Below are 25,239 nucleotides of genomic sequence, written 5' to 3'. Positions count from 1 at the left end.
GGGGCATGGCACAGTAACTTCCTGGAGTCTGCCCTTGTTGCCTGGCAACCTCACAGTGATGACCCGTTTCTAGGCACTTTTAGACAGCGTCAGGCTAGCTGTTTCAAGAAGTAGTCGGACACATAACCCCATGTAAAACCACAAAGGGATACTGAGCTTTAGCGCTGCTGTTTGGCAGATTTTGTTACCTTTGGACAGAGCCTGGCTAGCTGTTTTCCCGTCTTAATGCTAAGCTAAGCTAACTAGCTGCTGGCTATAGTTTCAAATTTACTCTGCAGATGTGAGACATTGTGTTGATCTTCTCATTTAACACACTGCAAGAAAGTGAATAAGTGTATTTCCCATAATGTCAAAATAATACCTTAATGTTCAAATAGCAGTGGCTGCTGATCTAAAACAGATAAATGTTTTTAAAATGTTTCCAATCCTGTTCATTTACGTAACAATCGGGACAGACTAGGGGCGCAACACAATACCAGTACCAGTTAGCTTATATTTGGAATGGGGGATCCCAGCATGCTGCAGGTAGATCAAAGGGAGGTTGTGAAGGAAACAATAGGAACTGAATTGATGCTGGTGGGGAAGTTTTTTTGTGTAGCTAACACCATTAACAGGATTCAAAGGAATGTTGTCAAACAGAGTGAGTGATGGGTGGAGTCCCCCAGATTCATAGCCCCCTACTGCCCCACCCACACACCCACACACGCACGCACACACACACACACACACACACACACACACACACACACACACACACACACACACACACACACACACACTCTCGTGCACAATGTATTGTATGCACACTTAGTCACTGACACTGTTGCACACAAATGCAGGATGATAGGCATATATGTAGTTTGGGCGAGTATGCCCTTACCTCAGTACAGGCTGTATAAGCGGTATTTTAGGGCTGCCCATATTGTGTGCAGCCCTAAAATACCGCAAGTTTGTAATTTTATAATGAGATACTGTAGTGCTGCAGAGATGTTCTGACCTACAAATGTTGTTCTCAGGATGTAAGAAAGCATGTTTGTTTGGTACAGATCCAACAAATGTCACATCATCATGATTTTAGTAGTTTTTTCAGCGGAAAAACATAAAAACGTAATCACAAACACAATATCTGTCAAAATAATCACAATAGGATTGTTTTTTGTACCATATCGTGCAGCCCTAGTGTAGTATGTGGATGCTTATTTGTGCCTCACTATGTGGGGAAAAGTTCAGTTTAATTTGTTGAAATGGCAGCTCATACAGTGTTTCCTAGCCTGTTAAAAGAGTTTGCAGATAATGATGCCCTTTCAGTCTGACAATGACACAAACAACTCTATGATCTCATTATTTTATATATCACATTATTTCACCAGCCAAGAAACATACAATTTGGCAATAGCAACACTAAAATAGTGACAGTTTTCCTGAAATTGACAAAACTAACAAGTGAAGGTAGAGAACAACATGTCTCACTAAAATGTTGTCCCCCATTCATAAGAATAAGAGTAGACACCATATCAGAAACACCAAAATGATCCTGAAGGTGGATCAACACCTAAAACAGTCGAAAAGAGTTTCAGCTCAAACTGAACATTGTAACTTTCATTAATGTAGGATTTATTGTGGATTATCATCATGCTGCGCTGCACTGCTAATATAGCTCTTAGGCAACACCTGTTTGTGTGTTTGGATGCACGCTAATCTTTTTAGGGACTTGAACCCCTTTAACCCCTGACATGGCAGATATTCAACAGAATGTTGCTGCTAGGAGTGACGAGCGCTGTGTCCCAAATCCCAACTATACTTTATACCACTGTAGAGACAGTAATGAATGTGTTGTGCTGTTTTGTACTTATAGTAAATAATTTAGAAAAAGTGCTCCGGGGGCATGTCCATTAAAGTGTGTCTTTGAGAAGCTACTGCCAATGTAAGATTTGGAAAAATAACAAAGAAAACCACAATTTAGTCAGAAAGATTTAACACCTCATTTTTATGTTTTCTTGGATGTTTCTGATGTTGTCTCACCAACGGCCACAATTAGTTAAATTTTTTCCAGCTGTGAGTTACTGCTCTACTTTAAAGGCGTGTTGCTTTTGTGGAACAAAATTGTCCGTCATCACCACACTCAAAAACCAAGAACATTTAGGATGCATACCAAAGTCTTCTTCACACTGTGAGTTTTCCTCTGTGAACGCCTGCTTAGAATTAGTACAAAGTATGGATTTGGGACACATTTAAGTGGCTATCTGATAGAGAATGGCACATCACATGACCTTTGACCGTCCTCCCTTTTACATTTTCTCACTGCTGTTCCCAACCCGCTCCTCTGACCAGAGAGCATAACAAATGAATGCTGCACATGCTGCGCTGCCTTTTTTTTTGTTAAACTTGTACATGCACAGATGTGTGCCAGTTGGTTAGTTTGACTCAGCATAATCAGTGTTAAAACATTTGATCTCCTTCTTTTGGGATTCTTCCATAGTCGGCTCATTCCCACTGAAATCCTGTTGGCTTTGCGTTACTTGCCCTTGTATACCCTTTATCTACAAGGGTTGTAACACCCTTTAATATTAAGTGATTTAGAAATTGTCTAAAGAGTCTTATAACGCAACTCTTATTCAAGTCCCTGTCTTCCTGCCCTGCTCTTGTCTTAGCTCCCAGCCTCAGGATTCTTCCCTCGACTCCTCTGTCCTCTTCACATGTTGGTCAAGGATGAGTTGTCTGGAACTTGTTAAACAGCCAGAGCATGTGTATGAGTTTGTGTATGCGTAAGGACAGCGGTGTCTGGGGAAGAGAAAAAAGAAACGGAGGTGTGGAAAGGGGGAAAGAAATGCATGGGATCTGTGAGAACAAGAAAGAATAGGGGTGAACAGCCAAGAGAAGGGGAGGGAGGTAGAGAGAGAGAGAGAGAGAGAGAGAGAGAGAGCGAGAGGGGGGAGGTGGGCGGGTGCATGTGGGTGCCTGCGAGACGGGAGACAGCGGGGCTCAGTCCGTGAGAGAGAGAGAGAGAGAGAGAGAGAGAGAGAATCCTAGCATTGGTGTGTGTGGGTATGAGACGGAGCGCATTATAAGCCAATGTGTGGATGCTGCTTAGCTTAGCTCCCATTAGCTTAGCATCACAAAGCCAAAGCTGGACAGAGGACAGACGCACGGGGAGGAGGAAGGGGAGGGTGGAAAGGAGAAGGAAATGTGAATCTGCACTGGTTTTTCTTCAGCTCATCCACACCTGATTGGAATTTTTTCCCCCTCTCCTGTCGACGTGGTGTTGTTCTGTGGACTGTAGGAGAAGAAGCCCCCTCGCAGGCTCCCTAACTGAGGTATTTTGCCTTGTGTTTTATTTCGAGAAAAGGGCTGAGGGCTGCTGTGATTTAATGGTTGGGGGTTGGGGATGGAGAGGGATGGAGAGGCAGGCGGCGAGGATGGCTGTGCATCAGGCGGAAGGCATCAGGAGCCGAGCGAGGGAGACGGAGGCACATCGCTGGCAGTAATGGAGGCTGATGTGTTGTGGTCAAACGGAAGCTGTGTGTGTCTGTCTGAGTCTGTCTGTCTGTCTCAGGTATGCCTGTGTCTGTCTGTGTTTGTCTGTGCCCCGGTTTGATGCCTGTGCCTTGTGTGAATGTGTGCAGAGTGTCACTTACCCTGTGTGTATGTACAGTATGTGTGTTTCTGGTGGAAGCACTCCAGCTCTGCGATGACTGTATTAAGGCTATGTGATCTGTTGACATGCTTGATCATACTGGAAGCCATTACCTCCAGCAGCAAACTGCTGCCTGCCCGCCTGTCTGTTTGTCTGTCTGGAGCTTCCAGGATGCTACCGTTAGCTTTTTACCTCTCCTTCATCTTCTTTCTTTCTTTCTTTCTTTCTTTCTTTCTTTCTTTCTTTCTTTCTTTCTTTCTTTCTTTCTTTCTTTCTTTCTTTCATCTCATGGGTCATCTCATGTCTGGATGACCCCCCCCCCATCCCTCCATCCCCACTCCCTCCCCGCCCCACTAAATGTATCATTTTAAAGCCTTTCTCTTCCATTTCCATGTTGCTCTAGGTAGTAGGGAGCCCGTGGTGCTTTTTTCTGGGTGGAATAAAAAGACAAAGGCCGGCTGTGTGTGTGTGTGCGGGGGGCATTTTCAGGCAGGGTTCTGCCTGATTTAGCTTCACACTGCACTACTGGCCCTTCAGGTTTTTTTGTTTCTTATTCTAATCTCTCTCCCTCTCTCTTCCCTTCCCCCAGTCCTTATACCTGGGAATCATTTAGAGCTGAGAGCATTGCTTATGAAGGAAAAAATAATGGAACACGTCACAGGTCCAGAGAAAGGCCTGTTTTGATCTCATTGTGGTGTGATGTGTGTGTGTGTGTGTGTGTGTGTGTGTGTGTGTGTGTGTGTGTGTGTGTGTGTGTGTGTGTGTGTGTGTGTGTGTGTGTGTGTACATCGTCTCTTCATTGCGAGCCTCTTTCAGCCAGCCGGAGCAGTGAAAACACCCTCCCCCCAACTCAAAATACTCCATCCCAAATGAAAGGCATCCTTAGCAGTTGTAGAAAAACCATCACAAAAACTACCCCCTTCAACATTTAATTCCCTGCCACCAGCACATGGGGAGGACTCTTGAGTTATTTTGGGGATTTAATGAATCAGGTGGGATGGTAGGGGTGTCTGTAAGGCTGGACAATACATTGTAACCCCTCGTCTATCCCACAAAACCAAAAGGCAAGAAAGAAAAATGTAGCTAGAAATTTGAGGACTGAAAAATGTTGGAAAATGTTGGAAATGCTGGAATCTGTGGCCTGTGCTTTTGGTTGGATTAACCCTTTACTGGGACAGATGGCTCGATCCCCCTGCCGAGCTGACAAACCCCGGTCAACTCGTCACCCTTCATGCATTTGTGTGTGTGTGTGTGTGTGTGTGTGTTCACAAAAAAAAAAAAGCAGCACTGGCAGGCTAGCTGTGGCGACGACGGTGGATGGATCTGTTTTGGTTTGGAATATGACGGGGGAGTCTGTCTGTGTGTGTGCACATGCATGCGGTTGTCTGTTTCTTGAACATTATCCATGAGGACATGCCTCAGTATCTTCTTGGAAAATGTGGACTAGCTGGCTTGCTTGACACCAGAGCATGTTTATTGTGGAGATTTAGAGAAATGCTTCTGTAAAAGCTTCTGCACAACAGTTGGGTCCATGAATGTTGCCAGATTTTCAAGGCAGGGCCATTATCCATGTTTGTTTCCCTATCACCATCATCATCATCATCATCATCATCATCATCATCATCATCCTCCAGCTACATACAATGTTCTTTATATGCCCACTTATTTCAGCAAGGCAGATGGTACAGTAAGCCCAACATATCCAGCCAAAACATAGAAACATTTGATGTGATTGTATGGTGTTCGTCCACATGCTTAATGTGTGTCCTGCTGTGTTTACTCTGACTGCCATCGGACAAAAACCATAAATACCCAGTGGAGTAAGAGTGCTCATGTTTTTTTCACAGTTCTGTGGTCTGCTGTCTGTGTAGGAAATATAGTGTATGCCATTCATGCAACGAGTTTAACTTGAAAGTGAAGTGACTGGACTCTTTGAAAGACGTACAGTACATCGGGCTAATTCAAACCACTACAAGGCCTGCCCTTAATGTAACACAATCATCACATTTCATTTCAAAGCAGTATGATTCAGTGCACAGGGCAATTTCGCTTCCACTTAATACAGGCAAGACTAAGAAAAAGCATTCGCTTGCTATATGTTGAGGCACCCATCTTTATTAGAAAGGGAGTCTGTTTGACTTCTTTAACTGAACAAAGAGACATTTAGCTTTTTCAGCCAAAGGCATTTGTATGAAATACATTGGTGTGTTATATTTGACATTCTCATGATCAAGTCAGTTGTTTCATTAGAGGGGGAAGCTTTTACACAGCCAAGTCTGTTTACAGGTGTTGGGGAGGCCTGCATATGTAAAAAAATTGGTATGTGGCTCAAGAGGGAGCAGCGTGAAATCTGTTAAATTGCCTTAAGTGATGTCACTTGAGTCAGCATTTATTGGGTTTATGGGATATGGCCTTAAAAAATACTGCAATAGCTATAAATGTCCTCAAATGGACCTCATAAATACTAGATGTGGGAGTCAAAATCAAATATTAGGACCATATTTGTGACCAAATACCTCTATCAGTATTGCAACAATATTGTAGCGATGAAAGGCAAGTATAACAACAAGTGGAACAGCCTGGAAAATTACTTCACATTGCTGTAATGCAGCATTTAAGAACCAGAAAAGACAACACCTATGATTCAAAATCACAATGAAAATCAAAGTAAAAAATTGAAATCACAGGCTCTACCAACTTGCGTGAATTTTATGACAGCAACTCATAACGTGACTCAGTAGTGTGTATGGCCCCCAAGTGCCTACATGCTCCTGATGAGTCGGTGGGTGGTGTCCTGGGGGATCTGCTCCCAGGGCATCAGTGAGCTCCTGGACAGTCTGTGGCGGTACTTGGTGGCGTTGGATGCACCGATACATAAGGTCCCATAGGTGCTCAATTGGATTTAGGTCAGGGGAACGAGAGGGCCAGTCAATGGCATCAATGCCTTCATCATCCAGGAACTGCCTGCACACTCTGGCAACATGAGGCCAGGCATTGTCTTGCACAAGGAGGAACCCATGGCCCACTGCACCAGCTTACGGTTTGACAATCGCTCTGAGGATTTCATCCCTGTACTTAACAGCAGTCAGGGTACCGTTGGCTATGACATGGAGGTTTGTGCAACCCTGCAAGGGTATGCCTTCCCAGACCATTACTGACCCACCACCAAACCGGTCATGATGGATTATGTTACAGGCAGCATAACGTTCACCACGGTGTCTCCAGAGTCTTTCACACCTGTCACATGTGCTCATTGTGAACCTGCTGTCATCTGTGAAGAGAACGGGGTGCCAATGGCAGACCTGACAATATTGGTGTTCTCTCGTGAATGCTAATCGAGCTGCATGGTGCTGGCTGTGAGCACAGGTCCCACGAGAGGACGTCAGGCCCTCATGACACCCTCATGGAGTCTGTTCCTCACAGTTTGGTCAGAAACATGCACACCAGTAGCCTGCTGGAAGTCATTTTGTATGGCTTTGGCAGTGCACCTCCTGTTCCTCCTCGCACAAAGGAGCAGATACAGGTCCTGCTGCTGGCTTGATGCCCTTCTACAGCCCTGTCCAGCTGTCCTCGTGTAACAGCTGGTCTCCTGGTGTCTCCTTCATGCTCTTGAGACTGTGCTGGGAAACACAGCAAACCTTCTAGCGACCGCAATCCTGGAGGAGCTGGACTACCTGTGCAACCTGATTGGGCTGCAGGTACCGTCTCATGCTACCTGTAATGACGAGGACACTACCAGAACACAAAACTAGAGAAGAATCGGTCAGGAAGGATAAGGACAGAGCAATTGTCTGTGGCCACCACATGCAAAAACATTCCCTTTTTTGGAGGTTGGCTTGCTTTTGCCTCTCCATTGCACATGTTGTCACTATAATTTGCACCAAAGCAGGTGAAATTGATTCACAATCACTTGTGCTTCTGAAATGGACAGATTGATATCCCTGAAGTTTAACTGACTTGGTGTTATACTGTGACAATTAAGTGTTCCCTTAATGTTTTTGAGCAGTGTAATTGTAGTATTTGTGTACTATACATTAATGTAATTAAATGTACAGTAAATGTAAAAGCAATTAGAAAAAAGAAGAAACCTTAAAGTTGCGAAGCTGTGATCCTCTCCTACTTGCCTTTCTAGTCCAGTTTCCTCCAATATCTCCTCAAACATGTCATGAAGAGTGGACAGGGACGTGTCCCTTTGTGCCCTCTTGCTCTGTGGGTGATCAGCTCTGTAACGTGAGTCTCATCATCAGTTCCGTCTGCAGGCCTATCCATCAGTTGCGAGTAAAGTGTGGCTGGTGCACGTTGTTTAGCATCTTCACCAAAGTAGCGGACATATGTGGGATCCGTTGATGTTGCAACGCAGAAAATGAGATCGGACTCCATTAGAGCAAAGCATGCGTTTACAGTTTCTAATTATGTGGTACTTGTTGTATTAACACTGTGGTCTTAATACACGTCTCAGGGCTTTCCCCAAGAAAGAAAAAGGTGACTGGAATGTCTTGCAAACTACAAGGAATCAGACACAACTGATTAACATCTGCCACTGGCACTGGAACTATTGGCAGTTCAGTTGCATTGTGGGTAATGAAGGCTTCAAGTTTTGACAAGGAAGAGGAATAAGGGGAATAAAAAAGACTATCTTTGGTTCTGCTGCAGCAATTTTGTTCCTTTTTTAAAAAAAAAAAAAAAAGTTCAAAACTGACAATGTTCTACGAATGCAATGCTAAATCAGTGAAGTGCCCTTTTAAAATGTAGATCACAAGAATCAATGTGGCAGTAAAGGTAATACTGGCGATTAGTGGTTGTCAGGATAAATCATTAATATTTTCAGTCGCATACAGTATATTAAGCATTTTCTCATTAGTCAGCTCTTTCCCCACACAAAACATTTGACTCCCTTTTCACTCTATGTAAACTATTATACTATATACTATATATTATAAACTATTATACAGTATCCGTTATCCTTTACATCTGGATGTTAGTATGAATGGTCATTTAAGTGAGTGGCAGCCAAGAGGAATGAAGTAGTTATTTGGTGTACATCTGGATTACATGACATCATCAAGATCAGAGCGGCAAAATGGGGTTTGGGCTTTTGGCAGGACTCAGTCAGCGGCTTGAGAAAAACCACAGTTGTCCTCCAGTAAACCCGAAAGCAGGAACAGTTTTGCCTGGCCACACAGGCAGTCATCACATCAGCCAAATGTAGTGGAGACTGAGAAAACACAAATGAGCAGATCAGAGGGTGGGTGGAGGAGTCTGTGGTATTAACTTCCTTAATATCCTTTATATGAAAGAAAGAGTGGATGAATAGTGGTTTAAAGATTAAAAGGGAGAGCTGTAGTGTCAGAGATTTAAAAAATTGGAACAAATGAAAGGACCAGTAGGCTTTAAGACAGAACAAACAAAGCATGGAGAGAAAGGAAGAATGAAGTGAAGGAGTGATAGAAGCAGAAAGGAGTGATGGAGGGGAGTGCAGCTGAGGGAGTGAGTACCACAGGTTTCCTGTGCTATCCACTGGGTCATGCTCATGAAAATTTTAATCAGGCTTTGCAGATAACAGCTTCTTCTCTAAGTGAGCACATACATTTAACTCTTTGTCAATGATTCATGTGTCTCATCCATTGTAGAGAACCAAGAATTTCCCAAAAACACCGTCAGAGTTGGTGAGTGCGGCCATTGTTTCCATGTCAGTTGCAAACTACTTAAAATGCACTCTTTCAAATAACTCCTGTCCTCAATGACCTGGATGCCAACACACAAGCCGAATAAGAATAGCTCAGTCTATTAATAGAACAATTATGATAATGAATCATTGCCAAACACATTTATGATGGCCTACTTTTCACTCATGGTGCTGATCAGTTAACCATCATCGTCTTTTTTCCCCCGTGTTTTGTTTATGTGTTCTGCAATCCTGCATTTTGAATTGCCCAAGTTGTGAACCCACGATGCTCAGATTTATGGGTGTTTTTCACCTTTCTGTGCATGTCGTTTCTCTGAACCCTCTGACTTTTGAAGACAATTTGTATCTAGGTCATACTGAAGTCTGTGTATCTGTTGGTGTAGTGTGGGCATACTCTGAAGGCCTGCCTCTCATGGAAAGAGGGATCGTGATGGAAACAACTGCCTTGATAATTGGGTGTTTGCAGTACTGTAAAGGTTTCACTCCAGAGTCAAGTTTTTTGAATCTCATTGTGTTTGAAATGATCCAAATCTACACCCCAACTGCATAATTATCTTAGTCGTATTAGCTTATGGAGTCACATGCTGCACAGTGTTTGGCTAGGTGTGTTTTATTAAGAGCCTGACTAACTTGTTTGGTGAGGTCACCTGCTTTCCTGATGTTAAGTAATTCCAGGTTCAACTGGTTGGGCGATGGAGCACTAAGAACTCAGTCTTCAGTGATTCATGATGAGGAATAAAGTTAGTGTAGTTGCTTTGAGAGATTACAAAACAGCTTTAAGACTACTTGAAACCGGTTCTAGGTAGATGCTGCAAGAACTTTTATGCACAAGATAGCTGTGGTGTGCACAAAACTGCTAAATATGTCCGTGCAGTATGAAATACAGGGTATGTGTGCTTTAACGCAACAGAGAGCGGCAGGTCTGATGTATTTTCGTAGACTAACCCGTAAGTTAGCATCACCCTGGTCCCCCTGACAAAAAGCCAGTGGGATTTTTCAACGGAATTTTGGATTATTGCATAATTGCGTTATATTGCGTATAAGCGCTGTGGCAAATGCATGTTTATGAAATGTTTTGTTCAGCACAGTAATCTTCACAGATGAACACCACTTTTATGATTTTTGAAGCAGTAAATGCAATCACCACAAGTAAAAAGCTAATGTTCGGTTATAAACAGACTACATTCTGGCCGCAAGGCATCAACACCACCACCGCTTCTGACTACATTATACTACACACATTTTCACAGAAATTTCTCAATCTACTAGTTGGAGAGTTAAAATAGTTCATAACTAAAATCTGCCTGTAAAGATTAGTTGAGTCTCTAGACGAGTCTCAGCGTGAAGACCTTAAATGTTTAATTTGTAGTTTTATCTGTTAGCGACTGTCTTTTTTAAGACTCGTAAAGGCCTTATAATACACGTGAGTGGTATTTACTGACTGACTTATGGCGTAGAACAAAACATGAAAATCTCTTGGCGTGTTAACCACAGACCTTATTTTAGGCATTTAACCGAAAACACATTGACCTCGAGAAGAGGTGTGTAATGTGATTGTTGGCAGAGTAGACAAACATTGATCACTGTCAGTTTCAGGCGAACAGAATCTTCTAAATTAATCTAAGTTACGTAAAACAGTAACCCACCCCAGGGCCTCGTCCAAGCTGCAAGCTAACCAGCACATCTGTGAATTTTCTTTGCTCAAGGATATTGACAAAATGTGGATTTTGGGTGGAGCAACTGAAACTGATAGTGATACTTCCCTTAAAGTCTTTGGAGCCCTTGGGCCAGAACAAAGTCCTCCTCTTGGTTCTTCCAGCAAACAAAAGTTGTTGAATCTTCTTCTGTTTTTACCACATTGTGCATTGCAGTACTATTACTGCACGTAATTCACAGAGGGTTTATTTTGTCACATCAAAGAAAGAAGACAAGCAGGTCCGATCGTTTTTTTCAAGCTATCTGTAATGACTTGATCCAGGAGGAAAAGCATAGGAACATGGATACTTTGCTGTAATTTTGTAGCTTTCCATTGTGGAACTAACTTTTACTGTTAGAACAGTGATGCTAAAGGATATTTTGGACTCATCACCTGGATCTCTGTTTGATTTAGTAGGACCAGCAAAAAGTCATGTTCACTCTTTTCTCTCTCAAGCTTTGTGGTTGTTTTGGAGGCCGCAAAAAGAGAAAGAGGCCCGGTACCAATATGAAAGAAGTACTTCAATCTGGTTCACTTGCATCTTTCAAACTCAAGAAAGCGGTGAGATTTAAGCAAGAAGTAGATATACTTAGGAAAAATGCCACTCTGCAACACCAAACTGGATCCAATGAAGATGTCAAGCAAGACGACTCCTCAGCTCGACGCCATAAACCCAAAGTCATCCAAGGAGTCAAGCCCAACGTTGTCCTTGTGGAAGGAATTAAATGTAGGTCACAGCTAAAATGCAAGGCCAGGCCTGGGGGATATGTGGGCCCAGGGTGCTCTATTGCTCTGGGGGAACGCAAGCGTAGGAAAAAAACAGATTTTTCACACATGGTTATTTTTAGAAGCTGGGTTGTGGCTCTGTGCATGCCTGTACAGCTTCCTTTTACGTTTTCATGTATTTTGATGTCACTGAGTTAAAATAAGGATGCCTGATATTAACAGCATGTGTCTTCCTCTGTCATTTAAACACAGTTGTTGGCAGGATGAGCTATTTTTCCCTCCACTGTTAGCATTTCTGTCCTCTCCTCCTAGCACAGTTTGAAATGATCATAATTTAGCTATTGTTTCAGTCATGTGTAATTGAATGATATAGTCATTTTTGTCTTCCAATGTCATTGTACTCTGAGATCTAATCTTAGTGTCATCCTCTGCCTTCACAAATGTCAGCAACCTTAGTCTGAGTCTATCCTGCCACCAGAAGGGCAGATGCTCACTTAAAATAGTCTGCCATCAATTAAATATAGATGAGGTGCTTGGATTTGTCTGCCAGTGAGTGTTAGTTGTGCTTGACGAGGGGAGAGGTGAAGAACTTCCATATATTAAGTACATTAAAGCAATGTGTTTTGTTTTACTGTACTTAAATCATGAGGTCTATTTCAGGGTTTGCATGTGAATGGTTTGTTCATCCAAACACTTTCATCTCTAATTTATTCCCGTAAAGGTAGCGTAAGAGGTTCACAGTTGTTCAGCGCTAGCAAGAGAGGTGACCCATGAATACATTTGAAAGAAGGATATGAATGTCTATGCTTTTATGTAGAGTCTTTGCTGGAGGCTTTGCAGGAGAGCTAGTTATAGATATTATAGATTTTCTTTATAGATTTGCTGTTATAGGCCATCTTGATATGTAACTGCCTGGAATAAATAGCTATTATCTATTGATTTTTGCATGTGGCGTTCAATATGGCTTCACAAGTAAAATACACACTATCACTATTGTCCTCATTGTTGACCTTGAACCAAGATTTGAACCTTAAACAGCACAGCTGAGTCGATTGAGTCGAGGTGATGGGAAGATGACAGAAAGAAGACAGTTTGATATTGATCCTCTGTAAGCTGAGTGACAGTGTAGTCAAACTGGGAGGGCCAAGGTCACAGCGAGGGTGGTGAGCAGTTGCTGTCATGTATTGATTGTGGTTTGAAAGACATCATGGAGTAACAGGATGCTCTCTGTAGTTGATAAGCCCAATCCTGAGATGGGGTGTGGAGGGGTTGACATTTTGATTGGCAGCACCAAGGTCATGGTGACACCAAAAGGGGTTGCTATTGTGGCAATTGTGTTTCATAAAGATTTGAAAGTTAACATTTAAATAAATTGGATAGGTTTGTAGTGTTTTCTACCTGTCAACAATAACACTACATGTAATTCTGATCTATGTATTATCCGATTAGTGTGTTTAAAGGCGCATGAATTGACATTTTGACCATTCGGCCTCAGAACAACCCCAAAGTCAACTTGCAGAGTCAAAGCACTAACATAATGTTACTGACTTATACATCCTGAGGACACAGAGCAAGATGAGCATTCCAGAAATATGTTGTGTTGGCAATAGAACTTGAAGGTAGTGAAGGTGATTCTGGAGAAAGAGACTTGATCGTTGAGACTCAACAATCAAGTATCTTTCTCCAGAATCACCTTCACTACCTTTAAATGATGCAATGACACAAAATTAGATACATTTTATTCGCAAGTAAATTTTTCAATTAAAAGTTAGACTGCATTTGATTCCCATGAAATTATATTTTATTCAAAAAGTAAATATATTTAATTGACCACTATTAGTTGTCAATTAGTTTTTATAACATCTACCCCTTATAAAATTGAACCTTTTATTAGCTAACCTATAATAAATTTTGATGACAATTTTAGTCACCCTGCTCTTGAATATAATCAGCAGCTCTCTCCAGCCTCCAGCATGTTTGAGTATATTCACTGATGACTGGTTTACTTTGGCTCTCTTCTGTCTCATGCTGGACAGTTTGTGTACACTCGAACCATCTTGAGCTTGTTTTCTTGGAACGTCTGAATAAAGTGAACGGAGAGCCTTCAGGAGGCATCTAGACCATCTAATTACTGACCAAATAAACAAAACATAGAGCTGCAGGGTTGTGTTATGATACTAGTAGCCCTTTTCACAGCAAGTTATTTTTTTGACTGTTAACATTGATAATATCACTTAACTGAGATTTGAATTTGGACAAATATGCATTTATATCAGACATGTTAGGCAATTTTAAGCTTTGGACCAGAAAAAAAGCACTGGCAATGGGAAAGGAGTCAAATGCCTATTTATGTGGGTTTGCCTGCATTTGAAAAAACCTGTATTTATGCATTTATTTTGTTGTAAAATGGTACAAGTGGGGGGAAATAAGCTATACAAAGCTTCACTCACAATCAGTGGTTACTTTTGTAGTTCAGCAAAATGGAAGTCAAGATTAAGATCGATTTAATGAGGGATAGATTCAACTGACAACATTTTTCTTAATCCTTTTAGTGCTCTCACTTACAGCACAGGCGATAGGAGTAGCAATGTGGAGGTAGAGGGGACAGCAGAAGGACCAGTTGGACATTTAAGCCAACAGCTAAGTGTTGATGTTAGCTAAAATGTCTCAGTTGTCTGAGCTAAAATAGCTGTGTTTGTGAGGTCCTTGAGTTCAGAAGCTTAACAGCTTGGGGATAGGCGCTGTTTCTCTGCCTTGCTGTTGTCATTGGGGGGCTATGAAAGCTTCTGCCAGATTGAAGTTGAACGGATAAGTTTTGAAATGAACAAGAGGGGTGAGAGTTCTTGATAAGACAGAAAGCTCTGTGGGTGCAGCAACTCCAAAATGTAGAGCGGAAAGAGACGTCTATATGTTTTCTGTTGTCGGCCCCATCCCAGATGTTGTGACTCAGCACATTTTAAATGGTGTTTCAATAGAATTCAATAGAACGTAAACCAGATTAGAGCTAGGTATCTTTTCTGTCTCACTTGCTGTAAGAAGGGAAATCATTGAACTTTCTTAGCTAAGGAGGATGGGATTTATGGTGGATAAGATCCTCACTATGGTCTAGACTAAGAAACGTAATATTTAGACTCTTTCAACATCAGAGGTGCTGATATCCAGTGGGGTTCAGTCAGGATAGGCCTTGTTTAAGTCCACTTGTTTTGTAATGATCGCCTTAGGAGTCAAGTTACTATATTTGCATCTGCCTGCTACTGTTGATAAGCCAGTCACAGCTTCAATGGTGATGCACCTCTGTGCTCAGTGTGTTGGTATTGGTGATGTTGTTGGCAAACCTGTGGTGTGTTGAAACCTAGTTGGTAAAACTTTTTTTTTAAAATCATAGTATTGAAAGTTCAGCTCAGGTAAAGGACTGCATCCTCACATCCTCTTCTTCAGCTGTGTCAGGAATGGTGGAGAAGGCAAAGGATATAGAGTTGTTCACGGAGCAGTTGGAGAGACAGCTGGAGGGATCTAATGAGATGGACAGACTGAATTTTATGTTGTCCATGAGTAGTGGCTGACTACTGTTAGACACACAAGTATTAGTTGTTCAGAATCCAATCCTGTTGGCTTTTTTGGCACTGGAATGATTGCAGCAGCTTTGACAAAATGTCCCTAAAGCATGCACCAATCAGCCACAACAACATAAACACCTTGGACCCCTCATTCCACCAAAACATCTCTGACCGAGGCATGGACAGAAGTCCTCTGAAGGTGTCCTGTGGTATCCTGCACCAGGGCGAATCCTTTGGTTTCTGTGGGTTGTGAGGTGGGCCTCTAGGGGTTGGACCTGTTTCAGCATGTCCCATAGCTGCTCATTTGAATTAGGATCTTTGGAGATTGGGATTTCCTAAGCTCTGTCATGTTCCTTGCTCTGTTCCTGAGCAGTTTTTTGCGGTTTGGTAGAGCGTGTTTTCCTGTTTTGGGGGCCACTGCCATCTGGGTCTGTCATTGCCATGAGGGGGCGTACTAAGTCTGCAATGGTGTTTGGGTGGGTGGTGCGTGTGGGCCAGGACCCAAGGTTTCCCCGCAGATCTGTAGGTCTTTTTAATGTTGTGGCGATCACTGTATCCTGATAGCATTATGCTAATATTGCCTTGTTAACTTTGGGACACAGTAGAAGCTGTTTGTTTCCATGATAACTTTTCTAAGCCCGGCCATCTGGCTGAAAAGAAGTATGAACCAGTGCACAATGTCTTGATGTTTGATAAAACTTCAAGCCTCCTGGTTCTTGTTTAATCTTTTTTACTTGTACCCTGTTGCAACACACCCACAACAATGCAGTCCCTTGAGTTGTTGTGCCATTGTGCTGTGGTCAGTGCCATTACTCTCACTGTGTCGCTGGAGACTCTGCTCAATGCTATTTCTCACTGGCCAAGTGTTCATTTCTGGCTCCACTAATGCTTGAATATCTAAATGTCAGACCAAACAATGTGGAACAATAAGAAACAAAGAAAGGCCAGAAATAGCTGTTTTATGACGAAATCAGGATGTAGTTTCTCCCTGATAGGGAGAAACAGCTGATATGAAGATAGTGGAGGTAACATGGTCCTCCCCATGTTCTCTTAAGTAGTATGGCTGTGATGTGGTCAGTTACTACAACATGGTTTTTTAGCATTAAGTAACTGTGGATACAGTTCAGAGGTGCTGAACTCTAAGTTGTTCTCCTCACTGTGGGGGTCTAATCTGGTCACCATAGGTGGCTTACAGACAGGACAGTTCTCCCACTGTGGCTGTTATGGTAATGAAAATGTGTGTGTGTGTGTGTGTGTGTGTGTGTGTGTGTGTGTGTGTGTGTGTGTGTGTGTGTGTGTGTGTGTGTGTGTGTGTGTGTTGCAGAGGAGATGGGCGAATAAAGCTCCATTAAGTGATTACCCTCCACCCACAGCTCGCATTTAGCCCCAGACCATGCCATTTGGTGGCCTTGCACCTCCTCCCAATTGTCAATGAGGGTGTGTGTTCGAGGGTGTGTGTTCGCAAATGTGTGTGTGTGCACATGTTCATGCGTATGTGCCGGCTGGCAGGGGGTGGAACAGCTGCTGATAATGACAGGAGGTGTTTCCTTCCCAGCCCTTTTTGCACTATTACAGGCCAACGCATGTTAGCCACATACAGACGAGCCATATGACTCCTCTGTGACTGTCGGTATCTGAGTCAGACCTCTGCTGGATTGCCAGAGGGGAAAGGTGGCTCAGCATTGTGCCCTCATCTGTGTGAAGGGACGGGGACAGACAAGAGGATAGACAGAGAGAGTGAGGGAGAGAGAGGGAGGGAGGGACAGAACCAAAGGTCATGTGGAGCTCCATATGTTCGAACATGGATCTTACAGCACACAAAGCAGTAAGACCTCATTTATGGAAATTATTATTCCATACATGCTTTGTTGAATATCCAAAAAAGTCAATTGAGATTATTTTGACATATGAGTCACGATTTTAGTGGGAGTGGTCATTTTTGAGACATGAATGGCCAGTATTTTTGTAAATATAGGGGGCAGCATATCACCACAGTAACTGACAACTGCTGGTCTTTGCTAGCTACTATTAGCTAATTAGCTCATGGCTCAGTTAGCCATGGATTTAGTCATGGAAAGTTTGCCTTGACCAAGACCTCGCATCACAGGGGGAGTTACCACAGTCAACGAAAGCAAAAAAAATGACTGAAAAGACATATAAAAAGGATGATGATGTGATCTTTGCTGGGGTTTGTACCAAACAATAATGTTCTCTTACATCTGGAGAATATGATTCGTGGGCTTGGGCTGCTCTATAGCACCCCAGCACTTAATTTATAATGGTATGTTGTGACACATTTTTGTTTTACCTTTATCAAAAGATTGCGGCTTTGGCGATTTGGATATTGTACTTGGCCATATTTTGATTTCAGTATTTTAAATAATTGATTTGTTTCAGCAACACCCAGCTTCACACCCTTATACATGTATACCCTTTGTGAATACGGATTTGCACATATAGCACTGTGTTCCCCGAGCAGATCATTTTCTTGTCTTTTGAGGGTTTAACCCACCAGCATTCCGGTCTGTGGTCGAAGTTTTTGGCTGGGGCTTCACCACAGTGTTCAAATATGCCAAAATTAAATACTTGTACATAATTTATGCTTTTGTATATGGAAAATATCAATCGTACTTCTGTGGTATTTAATAAGTCTGTAGTGAAGAGGGAGTTGTAAAGCCAGAGGAGGACTGCATCATCATTGGAGGACAAACTTCCCCACATACTTAAGCTTCCCCACATCTCTCTCTCTCTCTCTCTCTCTCTCTCTCTCTCTCTCTCTCTCTCTCTCCCTCTCTCTATCCTATCCTTCCTGGGTTGTCCCTAGCAACAGCTGAAACCCAGTGGTATGATGTATGAAGACACAGAAATTACTTTCATTTCCTTTTTCTTTATTTTTTTGAAGAACATATAGTCCTGGATCATTTAGTGTTGTGTGTTATACAGTTTGGGCTGTCGTACATTTACAGTATTTCTGGGCATGTGTTTTGATGCAGCATTATTTGCTCCCTTCGCTACGGTACAACTGCCAATATCTCAACACATATCCCTCATCATCTTCTTGAAATGCTAATGATGAGGTTTTTTTTCTTTTTCTTTTTTACAACGCCCACCCACCAATCTCAGCTGGTGTAGATGTTGAAGCCGTTAAGCCAGCCAGCGCTAGACGAACACCCTCACAGCAAATCTTCGAGGCTTCATTGTATGTGCCAGTCACTGGATTATGCTAACCCTTAGCTTTGGTGGGCTAACTCCTTCTCTTTCTTCTTCTACTGCATTTTAAAGCACGGCATTCGGAATACTTGTTGTGCTGCTCATACAATCCCAACACTAGGCATGAGCCTCTATGCCCAACTCTTCAGTCCCAACCTGTCTTACCCCTTTCACTTTATTTCACAGCTTGGTCAAAGGAGCTTTTGTAGGGTGGTATTGAATGAATCAGGCCTATAGCGATGACAGTGTCTTACCCCTGGGTCTAAGCCAAGCCTCGGCTTTTCTATCCCTTTTGAAACACTGGTCACAATTCCACTTCCTATTTGGTTTTCTAAGAGCAGCAGTGTCCAAATGGAGTCGAATCAATGGCCACTTTTGTGCAGGAAGTGAACTGACAGTCGGCTGAACTTGGGCTCGGCTGAGGACTCTCCAAGGTCGACTTTCTGTAAAAGATTTGGCGCCTGGGAATGACTGTTTGTTTGATGGACTTCGGAGGGGATTTGTTTGACTTGGAGTAGATTTCCCTTTTGCCGCAAGAGTGTCTGGTCACAAATAGTGGAGTTTTGAAGTATGAATGCTAGCAATGTAGTCTATCACAGAGATATAATTAAAGAATAGACTGGGACTGTAGCACTAGACTGTGAATGTGATTAAACTGATGCATGTCAAGAATATTCGGTGTGAGAGAATCGGTGTCTACAGGCATTGCAACTTGCATGCCTCTCTCTGCTTGCGTGAGTGTGATGCACGCTCACTCCAGTTAGGATCTGCACATCTGTGATTTATCACCAGTGTCACTGAACGTGGCTGCAGTGGGAGCCTCTCCCCCCTATCCCCACACATCTATTTTTACCAGCTTATTGCTTACCAACCCACTGGAGACAGAGTGATTGGGAGATAAGACAGATAGAGCAGGAGATGGAAGAGGGGGAAGGCGAGGGAAGGTAGCAAAGAGGAAAGCCCTCTGTTGGCAAACAAGTGTCTATCAGAAAAAGCAGGAAGAGAGAGATTATTCACCATGAGCACTGTCAGTTTATACCATGTTTTTTCTTTTGTTGTAGGATACAGTAAATGCAGAGTGAGACACCTAGCAAGAGAGCTACAGTCAGTGTAGTGTGGGGAAAGACTTCTAGGAATGCTTAAAAGAAAAAAAAATAGTACGACTCTATCAATTAATTTTGCAGTGTTTGTCGTCAGTTTATTTCTAGATCCGTTGTCATTTCACTATTGTCTCGGCTGTAAAGCTGTTTACTATTGACACCAACTGTCAGCGTTAAATACAAGTGCTAGAATCTCACAGGCTACATGCCAAACCACACACACATTCACACACACACACACACACACACACACACACACACACACACACACACACACACACACACACACACACACACACACACACTCTCCCACTTCCATTTTACCCCGAGCATATGGCAGGATCCCACTAAGGTGCTACTACCGTACCTCACTTTACCCCAGTGTAAAGGAAGATCCTAGCAAGCAATGGCTCATCTTGTTTTTGGAAAATGCTATCATGTTATTTGTGTTACAAATGTAAATGTACGTACTATAACTGAGACACTGAACAAATCTTGTTTGATTTACCTTAAAATTCCTGGAAATAGGTGAAAAATAAATGCTGCGATGGTACGTCTTACCTGAGTTAGTATAAGGTTTGGAGCAAATACTTCACTGCAATTCAATATTCATTCAAGTTTGCTAACTCATACCCTGTCTCTGATTGGTTATCCAGGTACAACCCGTGCCCCACGAGAAGGAGAAGTTCCTGGTGTGGACTACAACTTCCTCTCAGTGGAGGACTTCCTGGAGTTGGAGAAAAGTGGAACCCTATTGGAGATTGGAACATATGAAGGTAAATTATAAAATCACACATTTATCTGCATATAGTGCATTTTATTATTTTCATGACTAACTGACCCAACACAGAGTATTTGGCGTCAGGTTGACATATTGCCAATGTAGCTTTAAAGGATAAGTTCACCATAGACAGCATTCTCCTAAACATCTTTAAGTGGATGAGGACTGAGAAAACATAAAATGGCTCCATACAGGTCATCCAGTGTAATCCAAGTCTCCAGACGTTCGAGTTCCCAAATTGATTTGAAAAGACGATATTTACACCCTTAAGCTGAAATCCTCACTGTTGCTGTTAAGCTAAAAGCGTTAGTGCGCACCCATCTGAAGTGGGTGCACAAGCTTGACTGTGAATCGATGGAGTACATTTTGTCTTTTCAACTAAAATTTTGGATCTCTGTGCTTCTAGAGACCTGGATTACACTGGAGTCATTTTCATGTTTGTTTTTTTTTTTACATTTTTAAACAGGTCCCTATCTACTTAAGTTGTTCAGGAGAATGCGGCAACGCTGTTTTGCGGTGAAGCTCCAGAAATGTACTGGATGCTAGAAGCGGCTATATGTCTGAGTTCTCAGGCACAACTGTCACTTTTGTTCTCTGTGTGTGTCAGCAGGTAAACATGCTAAAATTGCCAAATAGCACTGAACCTGACTTTAAACAGGCGTGCAAGCTTATATGGCAGAAAATATATGACTAAAGACAGTCCCTCCTTCCTGAATCTTCAGCTAGTGCTTAAATTTCCCTCCCATGATGTGCTGTCAGCACGCAGGCAGGTTGTGTACCTGTCTAGGCCCGTCAGCCCACCTCTGGACAGGTGCACCTGCTAGCACAGCAGGAGGGAACAGTGTCTTCTGTCAGCCCTCCCCTGCCACAGTCCAGTTTTGGTGTCCCTTTGCACCAAAATTTCATGCTATATTGACTCTCATTAAAAGAAATCTTTGGCTAAATGGCAGGTATACTAATGTCTCAACAGCTAGTCTTTATAATACATCATAGAACAGTGCAGCATGAAGACAGGCTGTATTTTGAAAATATTTTTCTCAAATGGAAATATTTGAGTTCTCTTGCTGTCCACCACCATAAATGTAGGTCAGATAGCCGTCAGCAACATGTTCATCTCATATCTCTGGAGGTTGTTGAAAGTAGCCCTCGGACTTGTTCGAAACACTCGCTGAAGTAGAAGTAGACGGAGAAAAGTCGAGAAAGGCCAAAAAGTTTGTTTGAAAGTTGAAAAGGTTGCTGTCAAAATCTTGACGTGATTTGTCTTTCATGTGAGCAACATCACAAAGGAATATTCATGAAAAATGTATGTTGTGGATGTTGGATATATTGACTGACTGGGGAGTTGTCAGTAGCCTGTGTGTTTGGTTGATATCTTTTGTGTTTTTAGGCTAGTCGCACTGACACACACACACATAAACCTCTCAGGTCAGGGCAGGGTCATACGCTGTGATCTTGTGGAGTTTCAGCAGTTGACTAAAATCCCAGCCTAGCTATGACTCAGTGTGTTGTCCTGTATAATTTCTCAGTCATTCAGTATGTGCTCCCTCCTAGCTGCCAAAACTAAATCCAACTTCGGTCATCATGGCAAGTGACACAAAGTTGTCACAAGGAGCAGGGTAGTCCTGTGGCAAGTTATCTGACCACATCAGACTGCAAAAGAAATTCTTGCCAGATAAACCTGGAGATGGGGCGAGAAGCTGGTTTCACAGTGAGGGATCATACCATGCACCATTTTGTTAGCTGCCAAACACCACAAATAAGAGTTGTACTTGCCACTTTATTGGATTAGTGAAGTGTTTTCGAGTCATAATTCATTAATTTTACGTCGGCAGCCAGCCCAGGCAAATCTGGGTTTCATACAAGCTTGTTCATCCATCTAGTTGTTGTGATGTCATTCTGTTCTACAATGGTTTCAATAGTTGCGTTAGGCAACTTAATTTACGACTAGCTTTCTTCACACGCAGCTCACCTGCTGTTGAGAAAACAGAATGTGTTTTTTTGGCGACTTTATAAAACATACTGCTGACCAACAGAGCAGACACATACTGGGAGAAAGAAACAGAAAGGCGAGGCAAGCCGGTCTGTGCACCTTTAAATCTCCACAGGTACACAGCCATTCTTTTGTGAAACACTGCTGTGTATAGTCATTTTAAACAAGAAATGAAAGCAAACTGGTCCATGAGACAAACGGGTGATATTTTAGTACTGAATTGAATTCAGTTTGTGACTTGAGATGACACTATGTTTGGTGTGATTTACCAATGTTTTACAAGCTTTAAACTGTAGTCTGTGTTGTAACAACTGAAAAATGTGAAAATGATTGAACTAAACATAGTCTTTAAACAGCGTCCAGCCTGTGTGGAATAAAGTCTGGTGATGTATAATCTGCAGATGAGCAAAAACATGCCCACACCTGAATATTTCCATCACCATGCTTGACTTTAGGTGTTATGTTTATAAACAGTAAAATAATGTTGTTTTTTGTTCAGGATGCAATAATACAATGGTTGTAGGCACTTTATGCCTATTCTAATTGTTTAGACAGGTTTTATTATTAAAAAACTGTTTTGACACCTACTCATTAACATTTTTCATGGCACACTTGGCAGCACAGGTGAAACATATTTTGCTAACAATGGCTCAGATCCATCCAGATCAGGTGCCTGGAACCAGCTCACCTAAATGATGCAGTCGTTATTAATGTTATCAGTTACACCTGTGCTTTTCCTGCTTTAACCTGCCAAAATGTCTGCTGTGAAAAAAGTCTATACCACATTTAATTAGCAGTTTGCCAATTTATCTTTTGACTGTAATTCTGCCACCTGGACCAGAATGTTCTTTTCTTCCGTTGCCTTTATATTTTGGATGCTGATGCCATTCTGTCTCATTAAGAAGTTGGCTGTATATTCTGGTCTTAAGATGGTACAGTCTCTTTAGGTTTGCCTGGTTTAACTCTGGATGAAAATGACAGCTCGGCATGTTTTGTTCTCTCCCCTTTGAAACTGTCAGTTTAGTTGAAATGTGGTGCTGGCACTGGAGAACAATTTCGCAGCAAACTGCTCCACTAAATGTCTTCGACGGCAACTTCATGAGGTTGTGTTGATGAATAAATAAAATGTTCATTAGTTTGTGTTAAGTTAGAACAAAGTTGTCTTGGTTGTGAACTTTATTTGGGTCAAAGAGATTCACATTTTCCCACAGACAAAGCCAGCTTCTTAATTTGCATACAAAGACTATGACTACCCCCCCAACACACACACACACACACACACACACACACACACACACACACAGAAAACCCTTTGACCCCTCCTCTCTAACCCTCCTTTTTCTATTCTCCATCTTTTTTTTAATCCCCCCTCCCTGCCTTCTTCTTCGTTGCCTAGGTAACTATTATGGGACACCCAAGCCACCGGTGCAGCCCCCCGGTGGGAAAGTGATTAGCAGTAGCGGTAGCGGCGGTGATGCCCCACTGCCAGACGGGCTCAGCGGTAGCCTGCCGGGCTCGCAGCACTCCACTCCCCGACGCTCCAAGTCCTACAATGACATGCACAATGCTGGAATAGGGCCTGGAGAGCAGCAGCAGGAGGACGACGAGGACCTCCCTGACATGAACAGTAGCTTTACAGGTATGTAAAAGGGGACAGGAGGTCGAGGAGGAGGGAGGACAAGGCATGGTGTGTGGATGGTGGGATAGATGATAGATGAATGTCTTCACAGGTTTTAGGTAATGCTTGAGTCACATGGACCTCTACAAGGGTGAAATTTAGACATTGTGCAACTGCCTGACTGCTATTTAAGAATGGATGCTACTCAATTTCCTTCAGCTAAATTCAGAAGAAAGTGAGGCTCTCCTGTACTGGCTCCTTGACCACCAATGTTGAACCCTCCGCAAGAAACAATGGTGTAAACTTTGACCCAAATCTGAACTTTGCCCTATAAATAAATAAGCTTGTACAAACCTGCTTTTCCCAACTCCAAAACATCCTAAAAATCAAATTAATGCTATCAACCAGATATCTAGATTTACTCACCCATACCCTAATTTTATCACATTCCAACTACTCCAATGCTCACATTGTCACAGTCACTTGTCACAATCAAGCATCCCTGTCCTACCTGTAACTTGTGCCGTGCAGTTGTGCACTACTGCCCAGCTGCTGACCTAAACCAGCCGTAGATCCCACATCACACCAATCCATTGCATCATTGGCTCCCTGTACAGTGTAGAAGAGATGGCAAAATACCTCTCATCACAGTCAAGGCCCGACATGGTCTTGCCGTTTTACATTCTTTTGCATTTTTATTCCACCTGTAGGCCACTCAGATCATCTAACCAAGATCTCTTATTTATACCCTGCTACTGATTTGCCTTCCTTCTAAAGCGGTTGTTAATTATTTTTCGGTCTGAATGGCTGAATGTGTGTGTTGTTTCTGTGTCTGTGTCTGGGGCAGCACTTAGTAACCTTGTTTTAAAAGGTGCTATGTGCTGCCTGGAAATGTGCCAGACTAAAAGCTTAAAAATGAGGATGTCCGTTGTAAAATAAAGTGAGCAGACATGTGGTTCAACAGGTCATGATGGTAGAACGCAGAATCTTGAGCAAATGGAAGTTTTTCCCTCCCCCAAAAAATCAATTTCTGGTGAATCCCTAATAAAATGGAACTTTTGTTGTTTTCTATTTCAAATGTTTAAAAACACCTGAAATCAAATAGTTCTTAGGTGATTCTATCATAATAGCCCATTATTTAATCAACTGAGAGAAGCTTTTGATAATGATTCATTGTGTATGTCATTTATTTGACCGTCCAACTTGTCAAACGTGAGAAATTTGCTTGGTTGTCTCCATTT

At 42.4% G+C, this 25,239-nt stretch overlaps 1 protein-coding gene across 5 annotated transcripts in view; it reads left to right on the top strand.

The window, feature by feature from the left end:
- magi1b (membrane associated guanylate kinase, WW and PDZ domain containing 1b) overlaps positions 1 to 25,239 on the top strand; it is a 144,064-nt gene that overhangs the window by 71,339 nt on the left and 47,486 nt on the right. For all 5 annotated transcript variants that reach the window (XM_073468114.1, XM_073468118.1, XM_073468117.1 and 2 more), the window contains exons 3-4: positions 20,266 to 20,385; positions 23,777 to 24,019. In XM_073468114.1, the coding sequence (XP_073324215.1) occupies positions 20,266 to 20,385; positions 23,777 to 24,019 (363 nt within the window). The remainder of the gene's footprint in view (positions 1 to 20,265; positions 20,386 to 23,776; positions 24,020 to 25,239) is intronic.

This window comes from Pagrus major, chromosome 6, assembly GCF_040436345.1.
Source record: "Pagrus major chromosome 6, Pma_NU_1.0".
Taxonomy (NCBI): domain Eukaryota; kingdom Metazoa; phylum Chordata; class Actinopteri; order Spariformes; family Sparidae; genus Pagrus; species Pagrus major.
The sequence above is the reverse complement of the archived record's forward strand: the minus strand, read 5'-3'. Positions and strand labels throughout refer to the sequence as shown.